The sequence below is a fragment of the Pelodiscus sinensis genome, chromosome 3 (genome assembly GCF_052426305.1).
Source record: "Pelodiscus sinensis isolate ZL-2025 chromosome 3, ASM5242630v1, whole genome shotgun sequence".
Taxonomy (NCBI): Eukaryota; Metazoa; Chordata; order Testudines; family Trionychidae; genus Pelodiscus; species Pelodiscus sinensis.
In genome coordinates this window covers 91,792,475-91,816,415 of record NC_143054.1, presented here as the reverse complement: position 1 = coordinate 91,816,415, position 23,941 = coordinate 91,792,475, and the positions used below count along the sequence as shown (strand labels likewise).

Below are 23,941 nucleotides of genomic sequence, written 5' to 3'. Positions count from 1 at the left end.
CAGTATTCAATCAATTGTACTTTATGTGCCATAAACAACTTTTATTCCTAAGGCTCCACTCCAGTCTCTTTACACTTGAAATTCATCATCAGTCTCCTAGCCATATTCATTAAGTGAGCCCAGCTACCAATATTGCCCTATTATTAGACTTTTCCCTGCCTGACAAGTCAATAAGTAAGCCAACCATCCTCTGGAGGTCCCAACCTCTCAGCTTAACAAATGAATGCACACGGCTTCTAGTCAGGCAACCGCTTTCCCCCATCTTACTGATTAGCATGTCCATAGTTTATTACTAAGGAACCCTGCACACATTCTAACAACAATGATTCTCCAGCAGGCTTTTCTTCGTGTGTGGTACTAACCACACTGTGCTTATGTGTGGTGCTAACCGCCCTAGAAGGTTGTATGCTGGGAGTCACATCAATGTGCAAGGTTATCATGCAGAGACCAATGTCACAAAAGCACTCTATGTCCAAAGGAAACTTTTTTGCCAGGAACGTATGCCAGTTGAACTACCCAAAGCTAGCAGCATATGGAGGTTACCACTCGTGGTATTACCATCTGATCCAAGGTTCCTAAAGTGCAATGATTTTCTGACATAGGTATCTCAAGAATCAAAATGGAATAGCCAGTAAATATTGTACTTCTATGAATGCCTGGATCTTCGTGGTGTGAACTGAGAGTGGGGGAGAGAGAGAATAAGGGAGTGAAATTTCAGGAAAGAAATAAACAGAGCAGCATGCACCTGAAACTAAAACAATGGTTCCATTTGAAGATGGAGCAATCTGCTGATGGCACTAAATGGAACAAATAGGCCCGGGTCCTCTACAAAGAGAGTAGAACCAGAGGGGTGAGAGAAGGTCTGGTATGAAGCAGTGACTTCAGCTCAATGACATGTAGTGACCCCCCCAACCCCGCACCAGGAGAGAGGGATTCTGCAGGGGCTTTTTCCTCTTTCCACCAGTGCATCATAAAGGGGCTGCTGTTTGGGGATTGAATTGAGCCCAATATGTGCAAAGAGCACAGCACATTTCTATTGCCAGTAAGGCTATGGATTAAATAAAACACTGTTCAATTTATGGCTCCAAAGTCAGAAAGCTGGCAAGAACATCAGTGGTTCAGTCTCAAAGTATGGCAGAGCTTTTAGATATAGTCTCTGAAGGCTGCATACATTTAATCTTCAACTCCCTTTTTTTGCAGAGAAATATAATGGCAAGAAGGCACACACCAGTTTCTGGCAGAAGTAGAAAAGCGAACAGTAAATGCTGTGACTTGGGCATCTTTTTGAAGAAGACATGAAAAATAGGTTTGCCTGTGACAGTCAATTAAAGGCAGCCATAAGGGGAGATGTCCTCGCCTCTGCAACCCCCTAGGGATGGTCCAGAGAATAAGGTAAAAGTTTTGGAATCTAGACCCCGTAAACAGAGGGCCATAGACAGAGTAATAGGTGGCAGTTAGTGTACAACTGATTACTCCATGCAAATTACCTGGTGGAAAGGGCTTGTCTGCTTCCCTTAAAGGGAATATCAAGGACACAGGAGTTGCATGAAGATAAGAATCCCTCTGACCTAGTGAGAAAAGAGGGAGAACCAATTCCCAGAATGGGAGAATGAGCCAGGCCAGGAGATGGAGCCCAAAATATGAGACCTAGGGATATGAGTCCCATTTAACCCTAACAACTCTTGCTGATACAGGACCTGAAACCACAATCTTCTTACCCAGGAAAAAGAGTGTTGCTGGCTGAGCTATAGTGAGAGCTGAGAAGACTGTGGACAAAGGCAATGACACTGGATGAAATTAACAGCAGAGCAATTGGACACAGCTGATCACATAAAATTAATGTGGTAGGAGGGGAACTGTTAAAATAAATCTCCTTTAAATATTACAAATAAAAAGGTGAGTGTGTCTTTGAATACAGATGCATTCATGTATTTTCTTTAGTAAGTAGATAGACTTGTCTGCCAGGGAAACAGCTATTGCCATAGCAATCAGCAACCAATAGCAGTAAGTGGAGCATATAAGTGAACTTTGGAATAGCTGCCATGGAAAAGTTTCACAGTTGGCTGTTTGTCAGAACGTAAGGGGAGAAGTAAGAGCTGCAGATCAAACTGGCAGCATTTGGTCAGTCACTGTAACAAGGAACTACTAAATAGTGACAGATAAACCATATTTCCCACCTCACCTTGTCATCATCATCTTTCTTCATCAACATCACCTCACTACAGTTAGCAATTCTGAGTCATGCTGTAACTGAGAAGTGCAGCCATACGTATCTTTTGTAGTGGATGCCACATTTATTGAAACCTACCAGAGAGATTTACCTCTTCATGCTAATTTAGGCTTCTTAACTGATTATGTCACTGTGCTAGCCTTAAATATTGCAATGAACCTTGCTGTAATAGCTACATGCAAAAGCCCACCCTGTACTAACCGCTTTAAAACCAGCTCCATGCAGTTTTAGCAATTATTCAGCATGCAGTAAGCTGCCATATCTCAGCAAGACTCCAGAAATCTATTTGACGGCTTGTCTATGCAGTTAGTTAGTGCATGGCAAGCCAGCATTTGACACTCCAATGCACTAGTTTGCCATGCACTAACTAACTGTACAGACCCTGCTACAGCTCATGAAAAGTTCTTTAATGTGAATTGACCTACTTGTGTTTGACACCAGAGTATATCAATGCCGACCATGGAAACTGCAGTGCAAATAGCTGGGTCCACATGGGCAGTGGACAAAGAGTGTTGCTGGCTGAGCTATAGTGAGAGATGAGAAGAGTGTGGACTAGTGAGAAAGGCAATGACACTGGATGAAATTAACAGCAGAGCAATTGGACACAGCTGATCACATAAAATTAATGTGGTAGGAGGGGAACTGTTAAAATAAATCTCATTTAAATATTACAAATAAAAAGGTGCGCCTGTCTTTGAATACAGATGCATTCATGTATTTTCTTTAGTAAGTAGATAGACTTGTCTGCCAGGGAAACAGCTATTGCCATTAGTGAACAGCAAATCAGAATGCTGTATAGTCATATCCTGGCTTGCTGCACACTAACTCTCCGTGTAGACGAGCCCTTAGTTCAATATTTTGTAGAAATAGTCACTCAGTAACTGACCTATCTGGGCAGCAATGGAATGATCACCCAAGTACATTTTCATGGACTTCAATAGGCTTTGGATCAGGTTTGAAAGCACTGAAGTATTTGGCTCGATAATGAGTAAAAGAAAGCAAGCTAGAATTATTATATTACTAAAATCTTATCAGAAATTCACAGAATCTCTCTAAAATAAACCATACCAGAATCCTAGACTATTATTCTCAAAACACCATAGCTAGTATAGTTCAGACCTGTACAGTGGATTTTCTTTATATCATTTCAGTTACCAAAATGCAGCATACCAAGTTATATTCATATTAATGTTCTCATACCAAATAATATTCTATTAGCATCCAGTCTTGAGCTGGTTTCCTCACTTTGAGGTTACCAATGAAATTTTATTCAGCTGTAAAGCCCATGCCTTCTAGGCAATTTTAGCTAGGTCCTTCACTTATCTCTATACATTATACCCTGTGCAACTCCACTGTTACAATCAAGGTTGCACAGTGTTAATGGTGGCAGAATTTGGTCCCAGCAGCAGAGCTCAGTTAACAGTATACTGGACAAAATAATAGCAAATATACTGCATAAAAAACAATCCTGCATTGCCTGGGAAATGCACTGGATGATCTAATTGGTCATTTTCATCTTTGCTGATCACTAGCTAAGTGATTAGGAAATGGCAGCAAAGAGACAACTAAGAGCAAGTAAATAAAAATGCATAGCACAAAATCATGTTTAACAACGCGTGGGTCCCTCTTTCCATGGCCAGTAGTTGGGCTGGCAGCCTTTCCTCCTTTTCAGGGGTTGGGGCTTGCAGCTGGTTTCTGGAGTAGGGAGCCCAGATACTCCTTCTAGAGCTATGTCTAAACTCGCGGCTTTTTGCGTGAGAAATATGCAAATGAGGCTAAGCATGGACTATCGCCAAGTCTCATTTGCATACCTAATTCACCACCATTTTTGCAGAAGAGGCTCTTGCTTCAGAAGGAGCTGTCTACACTGCCCCTTCTTATGCAAGAAAAAAACCCTCTTGTGCAATGCTGCTATGCTGATTATTTTCAGGAATAACGGCATTGAGCAAGAAGGTTTTTCTTGCACAAGAAGGGGCAGTGTAGACAGCTCCTTCTGGTGCAAGAGCCTCTTCTGCAAAAATGGCAGCTCATTAGGTATGCAAATGAGGCTTGGTGATAGTCCATGCTTAGCCTCATTTGCATATTTCTCACGCAAGAAGCCGCACGTGTCAACTTAAACTTAATCCAAATGTATCCACACTGCTTTGATTTCTGCTGATTTGTTATTGATGTCAAATTAACCAGCTAGAGTAGCTGAGTTTAGTGGTAACAGTCTCTCTGAACAAATGCTGATAAGACATCAGGTAAGACAGGAAAAAGGGAGAAGCAAACTAATTGCAAGCTTTCTCCTGGTTTAGACATGCAATCCATAGGAACTGGAACTAGGGATGCTGCTGCACTCCCTGTCTTGAAGTGGTTCCCATCATATTCAGGGTTTACAGTTTAGTTTAATGGCTCTCAGTGCTCCCAGTACAGTCTCTTTCCTTTCACGAGGGGACAACAGAATTTCTTCCCCACTTTGGATGGAAGCTCTAGCTATATTGCTTCACAGATTTACCCAGCTAAACCCTGGAAGCAAGCATAACAACTCACCCTCTTACAGGAGCCCTGTAAGCAGTAACAGCTGAACCCTAGCCTCTGCTAGGCATACTCTGGCCTTGACAACTTCAGTTGTCCTAATGATTGTCATGCCTCTTGTGGGAGGTTAGTGAAATCAGTGTTTATAATGTATAAAAGAGCAACAAGGTGGGGATGAGAAACCAAAGGAAATGGGCTATATTTATATCAACTGGAGGAGAGGGTTTTTTTTTAATTTACAGGCAGTCCCCGAGTTACGCGGATCCGACTTACGTCGGATCCGCAGTTACGAACGGGGCTTTTCTCGCCCTGGATGACGGGAGCGGCAGGACGCCCAGATGCGCCGCGGTCCACCGCCCCCGTCCTCCGGGGCGAGAAAAGCTGCTCCCCGTCTCCCTGGTGTGCAGGGAGACAGGGAGCAAAGCCTTGGAGCACGCCTGCAGCGGGACAGCCCAGGCGCGCTTGAGCTGTCCCCCTGCGGGCGTGCTCCGCGGCTTTGCTCCCCGTCTCCCGACCAGCAGACCAGGGAGATGGGGAGCAAAGCCGCGGAGCACGCCAGCAGTGGGACAGCCGCGGTGCGCCTGGACTGTCCCACTGCCCGCGTGCTCTGCGGCTTTGCTCCGCGTCTCCCAGGTCAGCAAACCAGGGAGACGGAGCAAAGCCGTGGAGGACTCGGGCGGTCCCGCCACCCCCGTTTCCCTGGTCTGCTGGGGGGGGGGGGTGCAGCTAGTGCCCCCCCCCCCAGCAGACCAGGCTTTTCTTGCCTACCCCTGGGGTAGAGCAGCTGGGGGCTGCCAGGTTGGTCCCGCAGCGCCGCTCCGGACCAACCCGGCAGCACCCCAGCTGCTCTGCCCCAGGCGTCCTGATTCAGCCGCTGCTGGTCAGTTTCAGCAGCGGCTGAATCAGGACGCCTGGGGCAGAGCAGCTGGGGTGCTGGTGGGTTGCTCCAGTAGTGCCGAGGAGCTGCGCTACTGGAGCAACCCAGGTGCTCTGCCCCAGGCTTCCTGGAATCAGCCACTGATCAGTTTCAGCAGCAGCTGACTTGGGGACGCCTGGGTTTCTTAAGTTGAATCTGTATGTAAGTCAGAACTGGCGTCCAGATTCAGCCGCGGTTGAAACTGATCAGTTTCAGCAGCGGCTGATGCCAGTTCCGACTTACATACAGATTCACCTTAAGAACAAACCTACAGTCCCTGTCTTGTACGTAACCTGGGGACTGCCTGTACTTAATAATTATGATAGAATTAAGTTTCCCCAAAGGCATTTCATTTTCCTGACTCTTGTCCAATAAGTAAAATCTCAAAATTAGGTAGGAGCCTAACCAGCCTCAACTTCTTCACTATCCTCTGTTGTGGTCATATGAATTGTAATACATTATGTAATTTTCTGTCTCTTAGAGGAAAGGATATGTAGCATAAAAACTGGATTCTATTAAATTATTCTACTATGGAAAATGATGTTGCACGTTATCATTGGTTAAAGATGTGAGCATTTATCACATTTGGTCTTACCAATTGGTGATCAGCTGGCAAGAGCAAATGGGATAACTGCCCAGTTTTTCCAAAAAGTTAGGACAGCTAAGGGCAAAACGGGATGTATAATCATCCTAGGCTGGAGTCCCCAAACTCGCTGGCTACCTCAACACTGGTAGCTTCTTGCGCAAAAACTGTTTTGCAGAAGAGTTCTTGTGCAAAAAGTCTTCCACAAGAGTGCATCTATGCTAGCATGTGCTTTTGCGCAAGAGCATCTATGGCAGTGTGGATGCTCTCTTGCGCAAGAAAGCTCTGATGGCCATTTTAGCCATAGGGCTTTCTTGCACAAGAAATTCATATTGCCTGTCTACACTGCCCTCTTGCGCAAGAGCTCTTGTGCAAGAGGGCTTATTCCTCACGGGGAGAGGAATAACTCTTCCGGAAGAAGCCCTGTTTTCCAACACTAGACTAAATTTACTTGCGCTAGAACACGCATGTAGTGTAGACACCTAGCAAGTTTTTGTGCAAGAACAGTTGTTCTCGCACAAGAAGCCGCCAGTGTAGATGTAGCCTTTCAGTCATGTTTCTCCCACACACCTTAGCTGGTCCGCCCTACTGCCCTGCATTTCCCAGAAGTCAGGGCCAGGGCCTGCAGTCAGGGGCTGTGAGTGGGGATGCAGCCAGAAGCAAAGCCACAACTGGGCTGGGGGAAAGGCTGGGTTGGAGCCAGAGCAGAGCTGGGGGTAGGGCTGGGCCATGCTATATCCCCGTCACCAAAAAATCATTCTTCTGTGCCTCCCCAGGGGGATGTGCCCAACAGTTTGGAGACTACTGTCCTAGGCTGTGGTAAGAACTGCCTACAGAGCCCAAGCAGCTGTGGGGAGCCCCAGACCCTGTACCAGGCTTGGGCATGCCAGGTGACCTGAGACCAGTCCCCAGCCCTTGTCCCTGCCTCCCAAGGCATGTTGCCCAGTGCAGGTGAAAGGTTCACACTTCCCCACACAGAGGCCCAGGCTCTTACTGTGGCCTGGGCAAAGGATGAGAGGAAGGGAAGGAGCAGGTAAGGTTGCCAACTCTGACAAACTATTCTGGGAGATTATTTTTTCTCAGCAGGGTGCAATGTTATTTTCTTAAAATATCCTATTCAAATCTCCAGGATTGCTTTCAGTAGTCACGAGGGTTGCCAGGTGTCCAGTTTTGAACCAGACAGTCCAGTATTTGAGCTTTCTGTTCAGGAAATAAATTGAGAAAATATAAATGAGAAAATAGAAATGTCCGGTATTTTCTAAATAAGATGTAGTGTAGATTGTCATGTAATGTCAAGTGTGTCTGGTATTTTTGTTGAAACCATCTGGCAACCATAATAGTCACTGGGAGATTGATGCCAATTCCAGGAGATTCCAGACCTATCCTGGAGGGTTGAAAAACCTACTAGTGGGGGGGAAAAGAGGAAGGTGTGAGTAGCCTAAATGATCTTTGTGTCCAGGGCCCGTCTTAAACTGCCTGTCAAAAGCCAAAAGAAAAAAGAAATAACTCCTCTGACCTTTGGGCTTGGCTTCTACTTCCTTAAATATCCCACCCAACCATGTGATAGGTAGAGATCCCTTAAATCTTTCCAGTCTGCTGTGCCTTCACTTTGTCCCAGGTCCACAATGCTGGACCCACATTCTACCAAAACCCCATCTGAGAGCTGTGGGACTTTCACAACACAATGCAACACTCTTCTCTTTGAGAGGGTGTTCACGTAAAAGGAGCACCTCTGGAGCAGAGACTCTGAGACCAGACTCTGTAGAGTAGATGAATCAAAGGAATGGAAAAGCCTGAATCATTTCTCATTCTTTGTATACAAAAAGGTTCCAAGCTAGCAAAGCACTTAAGCATGTGCAAAACTGAACGTCTGCTCAGGTGCCAAAATTATATTCAGAATGTGCAGGTACACATTATGAAATAATAATTTCTTATATTTTGTGAAGATCTAGATGCCATTGACTCCACCCCAGAATAAGCAATTTGTAGGTCAGTTGTTCTTCATTCTCCAGTACAGTTACTTCAATGTAAAACTAATAATTGGAAGGAGAATTAAGGCCTAAACCTGGAAACAAAAAAATTAAATCACTGTAGAAGTTTATTTTTTGACATTTTTCTTTGGCATTCAGAAAAGTGCCAGTGATAGAATTAAAAAATACACTGAATACCAATAAAGTAATGAAGTTTTTTTGTATACAGTACATTATCTGTTACATAACCCAAAGGAACATTTCAGCTACTTCTATAGTTCCAGAATTGAAAGAAACAAAACATTTTACAGTGCATTTCTCTGCTCAAATGTCCTGCCCTCTCCAAATATATGATGGAAAGCAGATCTGGTATCTAAACAAAAAAATTGGTGTCTCAAATACTCGGACTGGCAAAATCTTAATACAATAAATGGCTACATTTTTTGTTCTGTATCCAGACTGAAAAGGGGGATGTAATATTTCATAACAACAGCCAGGAAGTATATTGCCTGCACTGTTTCATATGGTCTATGTGGCTTTTATAGGGAATGGACTATTAAATGGACTATTAAATATTTTTCCATCTATTATTCTACCTCCATATAAGCAACAGCAGGCCAATAACAATTAGCAAGAGTGAAGCACACACACAAAACACAAGCTGCTGTAAGAGCCAACACGAGAGGTTATCCATAGCCAGACATCAGTAATCTGATACTGCATTACCTCTTAGCTTTAAGATAGAAAATATCCATCACCACAGAGTAGGAATTAATTTCTAGAGGGACAAAAAAAAAGGAAAACTTTGAAAATAATCTGTGCATATGCTGTAGGTACTCTATTGGTTGTCGTCTCTTCTTGTGCTGATGAGCTGTATCCTGTGAGGAAGGGTAAGACAGACCCTCTGAAATGTTGTGACATATTTATCTTCACCTTGTCATAGCCCTGCTGACTGACGGAACAGGTTCTGAATGGCTTATTCTCTCTGCAGAAACTGAGTGTCAACACAGCTCTAGATTTTCAGAGTTGGCAAAACTTGCCCAAAGGTGATACAGAAGACCAATAAGTCTCAAATGACATTTCAATTCGTGTGTCACACTTTCAGAAGGCATGCTACCAATAAGGTAAAGTTAAAAATAAAAACCAATTTAGGAGACTATTCAGAAGATTATTTTGGTTCAATCAGTGTGATGGGCTTGTAAACAAGGTAAAAGAAGAACCCATTTTAGACATTCACTGGAGTTGTAAGAACTATTTACCAACAAGTTCCAATGAAATGCCATTTGCCCATTTTAGATGCAACGTTTCGGGTGTTCAGAGTCTGTCTAAGCTCAGCAAATAAATTCTTCTTTCTTGACATTAGCACTCACAGACCATCAGTGTTTTCTTTGGAAACCCCATGGTGCTTGTCTTTTTGGTGAGGAAGATCTTGAAGAGAAGCTTTGAAGATAATCATTATAATAAAGGATTAATTCTTCTAGTCTCCTGAGTCTTGATTTCTTTGCTCTAATTTTTCGTAAAACATAAGAAAATAAATAAGGTCTCTCATACCAATCACAGGTTTGAATGATTGATACCAATAGTGAAGATTGCAGCTTTTCAACTTTTACCTGGAGACAGTGATTACTCATTGACCAGAAATATTAAAGTGACTTTCATCAAAATATTTCGTGTTGCTTATGTGACTGAGTTTACACGACTTAAAAATATGCAATATGATGTGCATGTTCATCTCTCTTGTCAAATTATAGATCAGTCATTCATACCATTCACTAGTGCTTAGTACAGTCACAAGGGTCATATCTAATAGCATTAGACTTTTGGGTGAGTTTCTATAAAGCTGCTACTTTTAATGTTCATATGGCTAACATTTTGGTGAAAATCCACTGTGTGAACATTGAAATATTAGATGCTACAATACTGCTAGTATAAAACGGTTTGTTTCATGCTTCTTTGCAAATACCTGCTTAACTCACAGGGATAGCGTGGGAATAAATATATTAACAAGTGTGAGAGTTCAGATACTATGGTAAGAGGGGCTATATTAGTACCTAGGATACACAGGTAAGTTCCCTGAAACTCTAGATGCTAAGAAACACTCAACCACCATTTACTGGGGAAAGTACAGCTGCAGTGAGAGCTTCATTTACAAAACCTTTCTACCCAGAATTCCTCCAGTGAAACTTTAGCAGTTGTCCTAAGTGAACACAAACTCAGGATTGGTTGGGACAGATGCAGTGTGTTAAGTGCCACCTACTTACTGATTTTCATTGGGAGCTAGGTATCTAACCTGCTTAGGGAGTTATGCCCATATGCAATTTGAAAATCCATCCCTTACTTTTTTTGTTTGCTTAACATTCTTTTTAAAAAAAATAAAAAAAACCACACATAAAATGTATGTAATTAAAAAAAAACCTGAAATTTTACAAGTGTCACTTAGGGAAATGAAAACATATTAGATCCTCGTGAACCAAAAGCATATAACGTATCATGGAAAATAATGTTCCACTGAAGTCCTGAAAGATGACAGCATTTGTGAACTAAATGGACAGCTCCCTTTCATTAGGTATACATTTCAAAGGGACGGGTGATTCTCTTAGGTGGATGAAGGAAAAATCAAAGGGAGGATTAAAAATTCTTCTCTCTATTATTGTAGAGTCAAATGAACTTAAAATTCTTTATGGTATTAAACTAAAATGATATAAGTAGTGAAGGCCTAGATTTTTTTAAAAAACTAACTGCTTTATCATCTAGTTTCAAGCCATCAATACTATTATGTGTCCATTAGGATCTTATCTTGTATACGATCACCAATATTGTCTTATAGCTAAATATATGTTCTTGTATCCTAATGTAGCAATCTAGGTGTTACAATTAGATAGAAAGGAAAGGCAGCACTTTTTGTCGCAGTCAAATCAACATGTATTATTCTTTGATTTTTCTAAGGCTGTTAAACAATGTAACTTTTTTAAAGCATGTACAGATGGGAAAATGTTATGAAGTACTTAAATGACAAATTCAGATTGTATTATAGCATAATAATGTAATCATATAGGCTGCTGCAGGTGTAACCAAAGATATAATCTGGAAATAATGGGGTTGCACAGGTGCCACTGAAGGCACAATTTAGCCTGAAATTCTTACAGCTGGATGCATGAGATGGAAAGAACCAAGCTGGACATCAGAGTCTGAAAGAGGCTGCAGGGCAAACAGGTGGGGGGGGGGGGCGGAAGGTGGGGAGGAGAGGGAGTTAATTTGCAAACTGAGCACATTTGATATGGAAATCAATGAAATAACCACAACTATGGAGCCCCACCATATTGAGTCTCTTGACAGAGTTACCTCTCTCCTGTAGTCACCACTTGCCTTCAGGACTCGTCTTTCCTTTTTTTGTCTCCACAGTGTAAACCACACCTCAAGCCACCATGGATGGTGGAGGAGGCAGCGGCTCGGGTTCTCTATAATCCCCGGTCCCTTTAGAGTTGCTGGGCCAGGCAAGGAGTGCGGAGTCTCTCAGGCATCAGCCTCCTGCCTGCCTAGCAGACAGAGGAGAAAAAACATCTCTAGAGATGGCCGGGATAGACTCCTCCTTACAAATATATTCTCAGATGGAAGTGTGTGTGCCAGGGGGCTGGCGAAGAGCTGCAAGGAGTCTACTTCCAGTTACAGATTAGACTGCTCTGTTGCATTTGAAGCAAGGAGTGGAAGCCTGATGACAAAGGATATAGCATCCTATACAGTTCCACATGGAACGCTGAGGGGTTTTACACCAGGCTATTTCCTTTGCAAGTATCCAAATTTCTCAACTGCCACATCTGTGAGCTATTTTTATTTTTAATCCTTGTGCACAAAGAACTCTAGGCAACTCAGGAATTCTGGCTGAGCAGCTTGCAGTTCCTGATCACCTCTAAGGAGCTGCTCTTGTACCTTCCTGAACACCCTTCAGGGTACGTCTACACAGCAGTGGTATTTCGGAATAACTGACATTATTCTGAAATAACAAAGAGCACATTTACACATCAAGCCATTATTTCAACAATGTCGAAATGTCAAGCTGGAGGACATCTCACTCTGACTCCTGTAACCCTCATTTCACGGGGAGTAAGGGAAGTCAAGGGAAGAGTGCTCTTCCTTCAACTTCCTGTTGTGTAGACAGTGCCAAAAGCCGAAATAAGCTATTTTGACTTCAGCTATATAGCTCAAATTGCATAGCTTAATCAAATTGCATAGCTCAATTCAGCTTTAGCCCTGCTGTGTAGACGTACTCTCAGTGTGTTGAGCAGTTGCAGAGCGGGGAATCCCCACACAGGCACCCAGCACAGCAGTCTCTCCCTTCCAACCCCCTTACAGTGTACTAAGATAGGGAAGGAATCTGCCTGAGGACAGACCAGGATGTTATGCCATCCCAACCCAGGGACTAAAAAGCCCTCTCTCTGACAGAAAAAGGATAGGGAAGGGGTGTATCACAGGACTTGCTGGGATTTATAGTAATAGAGGACACTCTGCATGGAAAAGTAATGCTGAATAGAAACATTGAGTGCAGGGTCCTAATAAGCTTCAAAGCTTTCCTGAAAGCTCCCTTAGAAGAGAAAAGGAGGTAGGCAACTTTCCAGAGATCGAGCTGTCCAACTGAAAGAAATTAAACTTAATTACTCATCACAGTAAAAGCACTTGCAGCAGCTAACTCCAGAGCAAAAAACCTGGACAGTAAGGGAGCAGGCAACAAAGCATCAGCTGCCCCTGGAATTGTTGGTGGGAGTGCTATACCCAGCAGCCACTGAAGAGCCTGTGGCTTAAAGAAATCACAAACATAAACCTTCACAATTGCCACATCAAGAGAATCAAGTTCAGCATAGAATCACTCTTTAAAATGCAACATCTGTGTTCACACACACCGTACCTGGCATGAGGTATCAAAATACCTTCCAGCATTACACATGTTAAACCAGCACCTCACTTTGGAAATTACAGGTACTGCCTGCAAAAGGAAGCTAAGCAGAAAAGATTAAGGCTGTCCCTGTTTTTGTAGTCCATGATCTTTCCCCACGCAGCTGGAATTCCCAAGCCCATGGAAAAAACAGAGCTAACAACTGTGTGATTACAAAATTATATTTTGCTTATTTTTTCCCTCTGAAGATAAGAACAGTTGAAGTTGATGTTGTGGGGCCACAGCAAATCTATTGCCAAATTTGCTGTTTGAGGCTTTAAATTATCTAGTTTAATCCAAATTAGTAGGAACTTCAGAACAGGATTTTGGCAAAGTCACAGCTGGAAAGATTTTTGTCATTAATTCTGTCAAGTATATAAGAAAATACAAAAAAGTGAGTGGGGAGTATATAAAGATTCTTGGCACAAGTGTTTTCTTTTTAAATAAAAATTGAAGGATCCAGATTTAATTGAGAAATGTTCCATATTTTTGCCTACCCCATAATTAGTATGAAATGGATTCAAAATCTATTAAATGATTATATAAATGTTAAAAGGGAGACATTTTCTAAATTTTAAAGGGAGGAAGAATAGTTGTTTTTCTCCACAGTTTTCTTCCCTCAAAAGTGGGGAAGGCCTGGGTCACATCTGGCAGGCTACTTCCTGCAGCAAACCGCAGTAGTTTATCAAGTTCAAACTGTGGTTTGTTGGGATTGCTTCACAGAACACCGGTATTCTGAAATAAAAAAACCATCCAGAACTCCTAGAGTGGGTAAAAACCCAACCACCACTGTCTGGAACTATCATTCAGATAGTCCCAACTGGCCTACAAGTAGGCTTGGCAGATTTTGATTTCCTTTTTTAAATAATTTCAATAGATAATAGCAATGCTTAAGAATAGCCATATTGGTCAGTAGCCTGTCTTCCAACTGTGGCCAATGCCAGATGTTTCAGAGGAATGATCGGAATAGGTAATCATCAAGTGACCCATCCCATCGCATATTCCTAGCTTCTGACAAATAGAAGATAGAAACACCATCCCTGAACATCCTGGCTAAAAGCAAATTAAGCATTTTTCTAATCTTATTAATTTAAATATTCACAGTTGTGCAAAATTATGAGTTTTCAGCTTTTTCTGATTTATACTATTTTCACAGTTGTGAGAAATTGTGGAAAGAAGTCAGACAATGGAAAAGGGAAAGGCTTACATCAGTTTTCAAGCAACATATTTCTTATTATGCCTACCTGTAGATTTAATTAGCATAAATGGAAATATTTTTTCATCAGTGTTTCTCTATGGCAAAAATTGATGCTTATTGACATTTACTGATAAAAATCTAATTTTCCAAGCCTACCTACAATTATAAATTATCACTATCAATTGTCATTATCATTATCAATGCCTTTAAAGTGACATGGCTGACCTAAGAAAGTGGATTTTACCCATGAAAGCTCGTGATACTATATTTGTTAGTCTCTCAGGGCATGTCTACACTAGGAAATTATTTTGAAATAACTCCTGAAATAACAAAATCGAAATAACATGTCTACACTACAGGGAAGCGTTGAAATTAGTACGAGGCAGGCTCCTTTAATGTGGACATACTACCTCTACTTAGAGCCCTAAGATCCCTAGGGAGTAATTACATTGAATCACTCTGAGGAGTAGTTATTTCAAAATAGCAACAATGAAGGGTCCACACTACCACTATTTCAAAATAACTATTTCAAAATAAGTGTTATTCCTCATGGAAAGCAGAAGTTATTATTTCAAAATAACCAGCCCCTTACTTCGAAATAATGGGCTTGATAGTGTAGCTGCTCCGCTTGTTATTTAAAAAAAAAGGAGTTATTTCAAAATAACTTCCTAGTGTAGACCAGGGCTAAGTGCCACCAGACTACTCATTTTTGAAGTTACAGACTAACAAAGCTACTCCTCTGAGACTAGATCCATTGTGTTAATTATCAAAAATGATCAACTTTAATGCACCATAAATTTCATCATCGGCTCTCCCTACACTACACCTGCCCTCTGAGCTCTGTGAAAGTGGAAAGACTAGAAAGGTAACAGTGCTTCTGAACATGTACACAAAGACCTTGTGCCAAGAATCTGTAGTTACTCAAACCCACTACCCGAAGTAATTTGACAGCTGAATGAATGCATCCTGTGCTGAATTTATCCACCATATTTATTTCACAAATGCATCCAAGATGATGGGAGGGCAACAAATGCAGATGCCTTTTGGTACTAATATCTAGAGGTTTAATCCTGCTCCCAATGAAGTCAATAGCAAAAACTCCACTCTCTTCTGAAGAATTATCATATGGCCCCCAAGTTTGCAATGAATCTCAAGAAAAATTATGAGGAATTTGCTAAGGACAATTACCCTAGCACTGGGTAGCTGCCCTATTCATAGCTCAGAGAAAAAAACTATTCTAGGACAGAAGTGCTATACTGAAGCAAAGATTGATTGATGTTCCTACTCATTTGTCCTCAGCTGAGCATTGACTGATGTGTGCTTATGTAACCGCCTGCAGGAGGAAGTGAACTTGGGACCTCTGGGTATGGTTCACTGTTACATTGCTATTGGTACATCCCTGCAGAAGTGAGGTATCAGTCCTACTAAAATACATATTTCTTAATGGAAACCAGAAATATGTTTAAGTAAGTAAGGTTGGTACATACAGTAATGAAAATCAGTGTCATGCTATCTGGAGTGGCTCATGACCATGAGTGCCTATTTCAGAACACTGTAGAAAAACATGGCAGACATACCAAACCAGTGGGATGTTCTAGAATTAGATTTTACCAAGCCAGTATCAAATGTGAATTCCTGAATCACTAAGGCTATGTCTATGTCGCGGCTTCTTGCATGAGTAATATGCAAATGAGGATAAGCGTGGAATATCACCGAGCCTCATTTTTTTTTCAGAAGAGGCTCTTCCGCAAGAAGGAGCGTCTACACTGCCCCTTCTTGCGCAAGAAAAACCCTCTTGCGCAATGCCATTACACCTGTTACTTTTCAGGAAGAACGGCATTGCGCAAGAGGGGGCAGTGTAGACACTCCTTCTTGCGCAAGAGCCTCTTCTGAAAAAAATGGTGGCTCATTAGGTATGCAAATGAGGCATGGTGATATTCCACACTTAGCCTCATTTGCATATTACTCACGCAAGAAGCTGCGAGAGTAGACATAGCCTAAGACAAGTATCAGAGGAATAGCCATGTTAATCTGTATCTGCCTGCATGCTGCCCTAATCTGGTTTGAGGGGTTTTTTGTTTGTTGGTTGGGGTTTTTTTGCTTCTCATTGTGGTACCTGAGTGATTTTCTTGTCCCCAACCCAAAAAATGTTCCCCACTCCTACCACAGACAGACCCCTTAGACTCTCCAGTCTATCCTGCCACCTAGACAAATTGTATTTAGCAATAAATGGTCAGTTACACCAAAAATCACACCACATCTAGGTTACTTCTAGTTCCAAGAGACCAGTCACTCATCCCAGATCAACTTGAACCTTTGATGTTACAAAGACGATGCCTATAGCCAAGCCTGTAACTAGCTAAAGGTTTATTAACAAGGAAAGGAACAAGTGTAGACGCACAAATTAGTTACCATCTAAATCCTAACAGTGAAAGAATGGTCGTCATGCTAATTAAAACAGCCTTTCAGGTGGATCTGGAGGTGTCCCTGGGTATCTCTGGCTTCATTTTACAGTCTCTGGTCCTTCAGAGTTCAATCAGCCAAAAAGAGGGAATATTTCCCTGCAGCTTTGCTTTATTTTTCCTTCATTCAGTTTCCAAACCCATAGGACAAGCTTCCTTGCATGTAACATTTCCCAGGGGCAATAGGACCATTACCCAATCCTTTATTTTGCAAAGTTCCTTGATAATTCTAGACGTTTGGTCCAAACCAAAGTGAATTTTCTCCCCAAAGTTTCATTTCATTTGGGCAGAAAGTGCTATATCAGCAGGAGAGCTACTGCTGCTCACAAGGGGCTAGAGTAGTTAGGCTGACAAGAGAATGCTGTTAAAGCTACATTACACAGCTCACAGCAATGCAGTTGATTTGGTGCAGCTGCACTACTGTAAACTCTTTAGTGTTGCCGTGCCCAAAGAGTCATAAATACATGGGTAGGTGAAATAAAATCAATGAACCAAAGAGCTGCAGATGCCTACTAGGTATCACTGGCTTTTCAGAGGTAACCACTATACAAAGACTATGTGATATGATCACAATAACCTACAGTAAATTAAGATATGGGGCTCTATCAAGCTGGAACAAATAGATTCACCAGTGCCCTGCTACAGTATATTTACATGCGTTAATGTGAAGTCATTAATATCCTCAATTAATAGGTCACAGTATAGTTTCAGCAAAGTGTCCCTCCCCCATTTAAGAAATACTACATTTCAAAAAGCTGATCAGACAATGAATTAAAAAGCCATTATCTTTTGTTTTTATTACTGCTTTAACCATCAGTTAGCTTCCGTATAAAAAATTGCAGACAGTTGGCTTGACCAGCAGTCAAAATTTAGGAATGTAACTGCAAATCCAAGGTGCAGATGAGCATCAGATGGAGATAGGCTTTACGGGGTTTAGTAGCTTCTCCAAACCTTGTCAGGTCCTCAGGTTCTTAGCTCCTAGAGGGTTTTTGTGGTTTATTTTTTCTTTTTTTAAACATAGCTGGACTAGTATATGGCAGTAAGAATTCACATGAAAATCCATTGCATGCAACACAATTTTAAAAACTCACAACAAGCTTTGTTGGTTTTTATTGTGTATCAGTTACAAAAAAATAAAACAAATGAAAGCAATCTTCCTAATAAGCAATCCTTGATCACCATTACGTGTTTCTAAAGCATCCAGATGTTCACAGTTTAAGAAGCCAAACAATACTACTATTTCCTGTAAAAGTTAATAGTAAAAGAATAATAATAATGGTTTTAGTCAATCATCATTAGTACTTGAAAGTACAAATATAAATTAAATAAGGCTCAGAAAACTTGTACAATAAATCTGCTATAAACAAAGCTAATTAAAAAGAACTGTTTTTAACCTGTGTTGTGGTTTTCATTGTGATTTTTTGAAAATTAAAAACAGTATTTGTTTTCTGAAGCATCCAGATGTCTTTACAGAGAAATACAATCTTCATAGTTTCCTCATTTTTAATCTGTTTATTTTGTTTTTTGTTTTTTACTTCTGGTTGTCTTTTTCTTCCTTGGCAATCCTCTTTGTCACACCACTGAAATACTTCTCACGAAAGGAATTGTGACCCTTGTACAGCAAATACTGATAATCCAACAAGTGAGAATATAGGTCTTTGTCCTGTATGGCATTAAATTACAGAGATTAGTTTTAAGCATGTATTGTCATGATTTGTCCCAAAGATCATTCAAAAAATGCAAAAGAAAGTAAATACTCAACAAACTAAAAGTCATTCTGAGGGGTTGGGTTTTTTGTTGTTTTTTGTTTTTAAAGTAGTCCAAAGATAGCTCAGGTTTCAATAAGAATTTACAGGAATGTTGATATTCTTGTCCAAATTTCAATATTAAATGGAATTAAAAATAATGTGCAATGAATGTGATCTGAATTAGCTTTTCTGCTCCACGAATATTCGATCATTTCAAGTGTTCTCATTATTCAAACCTTCTTGCCCTTTTTCATTCTGTGCATCAATTTTGAGTAGTTTACCATCATTATTTGATACCAAATATTTGAAAAGTGAGCTTTGCTGTTTAATTGAAATTGCGCAGATCAAAACTACAGCATACAGTTGTTCCCTGACTGGAGACGTGGACAAGCACTTACTTCCCTCATGGATACTCAGACAACAATTTAAAATTTGGTTTCTGGAAATGTTCCTACCAGTAACACTTAATCATACAAATATTTGTGGAAAGCAAACACAAAACAGGCACAAGAATGGCCAGAGTAAATTCATATAAAAATTACAGATATTGGTGGAATAGTGGCTGGGTTTTTTTGTTTTGTTTTATGCAGTATTAACTCAGCTATAATGTTAACATTTTGACCGATAATATATTATATTATATATGTTAGCCAAGAATATAGTTTCTTAAATTGGTATAAACACACACACAAATTAAAATAAATCTCATTTTAACCATTTACCAGTGTTTAAGGCCAAGAGATTTTCTTCAAAATATATGTGCTTAAGTTTCAAAAAGCCTGTCAAATAGTATTTATATTATACATTAAAACACATCAACTTTGCTTGGGAATAAATTTGCTGGCTACTTTACATTAACCATAAATGCTAGACTGCCATTAAATTGATCATGCTTGTCAGCAGGGATGCTAGCTATTGGTTAATTGAATATTTGAGTAACGGCATGAATTCTTTCTGGTTACTAAACTATTCTATAGGCTGTGGGGGTGGGGTCAAGAGTGCACTGGCTACCAGGGAGCCCCCCTGCCACCCTGCATTGCTGCCCCTCTACCAGAGGCAGCAACATGAGGTGCCAGGCAGGAGCCAGTCCATGAGGAGAGCCAGTTTAAAAACCAACTCCCTATACAGACTGGCTGCCTGCCGTCCCGCACTGCTGCCTCTGATACAGAGACAGCAACACAGGGTGGCAGCATCCCTTGTCTGCGGGGGGTCCGAGTTCCCTGTGGACAGAGGCTGTTCCTCCTCCCATGGAGCTGCCTCTGTCCATGGCAAGCCTGGGACCGCCACAGCCTCCCCTGATAGAGGCAATAGTGCAGGAGGGGTGGCACTGCAGAGCCAGTACTGGAGGGGAATCAGCTTTTATCCCAGCTCCCCCCAGCATCAGCTCCTGCTCCCTCCCCACCATTCTCCTGTTGCTGCCTACAGAGCAGCAAGGGGGGAATGTGAGTAGGCTTATCAATTAATTGTATACTCGACTACTCTCATACATCCCCTCCTCAGCAATGCTTTAATTAGTAAAAAAAATTTCAATAAAACTACCAAATCGAGTAAAGTGTTTCTTCTGCATATATGTAAGAGCTTTGTTATTGTACTTTACTTTAAAACAAAGAAACTAAGCATCAAGTTAAAAGTTAATTCATTAATAATTTTCAGTAGAGGGTTATTTCCTTCTCTCAACTTTGAAATTAGGGTTTCTTAAGTAAATTTTGTCATAAGAGGTAATATACAAATAATCTAAGGCAGCATTACACTCACCACAATAAAGTCTCCAATCTTTAGGCCACATCTCCACTTGTGGGAAAATTGATTCTGTGGCAGTCGATCTTCCAACATTTGATTAAGTGGGTCTAGTAAAGACCCACTAAATCAAATACGGAGGGCACCCTCATCAGCACCTATACTGCTACTCCTTGCAAGATGTAAAGGAAGTTCATGGCAGCATTTCTCCCATCAACCTCCTACTATGAGGATGGTGTCAAAGTATGAGGATGGCTTAAGGTATGTCGACTTCAGCTACTTTTTTACAGAGCTGGAATTGCGTACCTTAGGCCGACCTCCCCCCGAAGTGTGGACTTGGCCTTAGTCAATACTATATGGTGACCATGATGTAGTGGACTTTGGTTTTTATTAATATTAAATGCCCTGAAATTTATATGAAGCATTTTTCAACACCAGATTGTAACAATGGTAAAATAGTCACATTTAGAGGAGCTACCCCCATTATGCAACTCTTTTAATCCTACAAAGTAATCCTCACAATTGGAATTTTGTAATTGCAAGGAGTCTCGTTGGATTCAGAGCGCATGACACTGACAAAAATCCTACTATGAGTATTTTAAAAGACCCAAACTAAGATTTGTAATGCTGGTTTGTGTACGTGTACAACTACCATAGTCTGCTAGATACAATTAGATATATTCCAGTATACAAGCATATTGTTTGTCTCTACCAGTAAATTCCGTTGGCTCTAGCTACCAAAATCAGAGGTATCTAAGGAAATGTAACACGTAAAACAAATACAACATCATTAAACTCCAGGTGCTAACAAATCTATTCGAATACAGAGAAGACTAAGAGTGAGTAGGAGAAAGATGATATGGGTAGATCCTTAAGGGTACGTCTACACTAGCCCCCTAGATCGATCTAGGGAGGCTAATGAGGGTGACCGGAATTGCAAATCAAGCCCAGGATTTAAATATCCCGTGCTTTATTTGCATGTTCCTGGCTGGTCGCCATTTTAGAAATTGACTAGCCCGAAGTAACAGCCCGCATCTACACACGGCAGTGAAACAGGATTCCGGAATAAAGCCCTAAATCGAATTAGGTGGTATTCGATTTAGAGCTTTATTCCGGAATCCCATTTCACTGCTGCGTGTAGACGTGGGCTGTTACTTCGGGCTAGTCAATTTCTAAAGTGGCGACGGGCTGGGAACATGCAAATCAAGTGCGGGATATTTAAATCCCGGGCTTGATTTGCAATTCTGGTCCCCCTCATTAGTCTCCCCAGATTGATGTAGGGGGCTAGTGTAGACCTACCTTAACAGATTAAAGGAAGTGGTCAACCTATTGATCAAGCACAAGTTACAGTCTGCTCTCTTCACAAAGGAAAAAGTCTAACGCTGCTTTGTTCCAAATCTGAGAGTTTACCAATCAAAATAGACATCATTCTGTGAGAAAGAGCTAGAATTGGAATGATCAACATCACATTCATTCCTGATTTCAGGCTGAGAAACTAATATTTAAAACATATTTTAACATTGATTTTATTAAGACTCTAAACAGACAGGTTAGTGCATTTAGGTTGCCTATTTCATTTTTGCCTAGAACACCAGTACTGGACATTGTATAAAAAGAAAATTTACTGTGTTTACACTAAGACAGGGGTGGAGAACCTCAGGCCTCCAGACTTGTATGGATCCAGCCCCCGAAGCTGAGGGGACCCAAAAAAGGTTCTCCACCCCTACACTAAGGTATTATCACTATTGTACTACCACTATTGCACAACTGTGATAAATCTTTTAAAGTATAACTTGTAAGGTATCATTGAAAAAGATACAATCTGTTAAACAACGCTGTCCTGTTCATATACAATAATACATGCATATAAAGTTAAGAATCTTTGCTATGTGTCTGTATCTCAAACATGTTGTTTTCCTTGGTAACACCCACAAGAAAGAATTACATAAAGCAAGCCACGCATGTGTTGATGAGCCATTAAAGAAAATCAACTCTTGCAGTGGACCCCTCCAGCGGATGTTGTAACCAGCATATGAACAATGGAGGCCCAATGACTTACATGGCTCTTGGAGCAGGGTTCAGCAACCTTTCAGAAGTGGCATGCTAAGATGTAACTTACTCACTTCTATTTACGGGTCAGCGTGCCGCTGATACTTTTTAAACTCAATAATAGTCCTACTTACAGCAGATTCATTAATAAATAAATTAAGACGAAGATCTTACCGTTTATCGTGATCCTTGGTCTTGCTTTGCCTTGCTGAGTTCTCAGGCTCATAGTTTGATACTTTAAGCAGCACACAAGCCTGAGTCAGGGCTCGGCAACCTATGGCATGCCAGAGCAGCCCCCCGAGCAGCCACTCCCCAATGGCAGGGGTCGTTCCTGACTCCAACCCACCCACCCAACTGCAGCTTCAACACCTCCCCATGGCAGCAACCCACCTGCCCGCAGCTTCAAACCTCCCTCCCCATGGCAGCAAGCCCCCCGCCGTATGTTCTACGCCCAAAACACCAGAGGCAGCTACAGTGCAACCTCAGCCCCAGTGGCAACCGGCCCCCAATGTGGCCATGACTGCCAGTGGCCACCTGAGCAGCCATTTCCCAATGTGGCCGCAGGCCGTCTCCGTCCCCCCCCCCAGTGGGAGCAGCAGCCATGACACTCACCTTCCAGAACAGGAGGAAAGTGAGTGCTGCTACGGAGGTGGGCGGACTTAGATTAGAATTTTGTGTGTGTCACCGCATAGGCACATGCGTTAAGGGATCACTGGCACAGGTTCCTGGGTGCACGGGGAGGAGAGGCAGGACTGAGCTCCCAGCTCACATGACATTTGTAGCACACATGCCGTAGGTTGCCGACTCCTGTCTTAGAGTATGTGATCCCTAGCTCCATGTCCAAGACAGTAACATTCCATGCACATGGACTGGGGTGTGTAAACTGGAGTCTGTGGTATCTCCTGGCCTCTTTCTTTTGTAACCCACACACCTAGGCTATGTCTACACTTCTTGTGTGAGAAATATGCAAATGAGGCTAAGCGTGGAATATCGTCAAGCCTCATTTGCATACCTCATGAGCCGCCATTTTTGCAGAAGAGGCTCTTGCGCTAGAAGAAGCGGTCTAAACTGCCCCTTTTTGCGTAAGAAAAACCCTCTTGCGCAATGCCGCTACATTGATTATTTTCAGGAATAACGGCATTGCACAAGAAGGTTTTTCTTGCACAAGAAGGGGCAGTGTAGACAACTCCTTCTGGCGCAAGAGCCTCTTCTGCAAAAATGGTGGCTCATTAGGTATGCAAATGAGGCTGTGATATTCCACGCTTAGCCTCATTTGCATATTTCTCGCTCAAGAAGCCGCGAGTGTAGACATAGCCTCTAGTGTGGTTACTGAGGAATGCAAGTGGTACCTAGATCACAGCAACAGTTAAGACCAAGAGACCTCTACAGCATGGGCTAGGAGGCAACTGGCTTTTAGCTCAGAGGGTAGAGGCTGTAGAGGCTCCTATACGCAGTACCATAGGTCCCAGGTTCAAATTTGCCTGGTGGTGGTTACACTTGCTCCTCTGGACTATGATTTCTAACAAAGGGAAGCTTTGAACATAAGACTCAGGACCCCCAATTGATTCAGAGAGACTTGCTAACTTGCTAACAGATTTAACATC

The 23,941-nt window shown here is 41.7% G+C and overlaps 1 protein-coding gene across 6 annotated transcripts in view; it reads right to left on the bottom strand.

Moving 5' to 3' along the window:
* Positions 1 to 8,370: 8,370 nt before the first annotated feature.
* TRMT11 (tRNA methyltransferase 11) overlaps positions 8,371 to 23,941 on the bottom strand; it is a 51,601-nt gene continuing 36,030 nt past the window's right edge. For 4 of the 6 annotated variants that reach the window (XM_014581727.3, XM_075924114.2, XM_014581728.4 and 1 more), the window contains one exon: positions 17,898 to 18,466. In XM_014581727.3, the coding sequence (XP_014437213.1) occupies positions 18,335 to 18,466 (132 nt within the window). In that variant the 3' untranslated portion in view covers positions 17,898 to 18,334. Of the gene's footprint in view, positions 9,723 to 17,897; positions 18,467 to 23,941 lie in introns of those variants that run through there. The other 2 variants (XM_025179656.3, XM_075924115.2) reach the window with 2 other exon arrangements.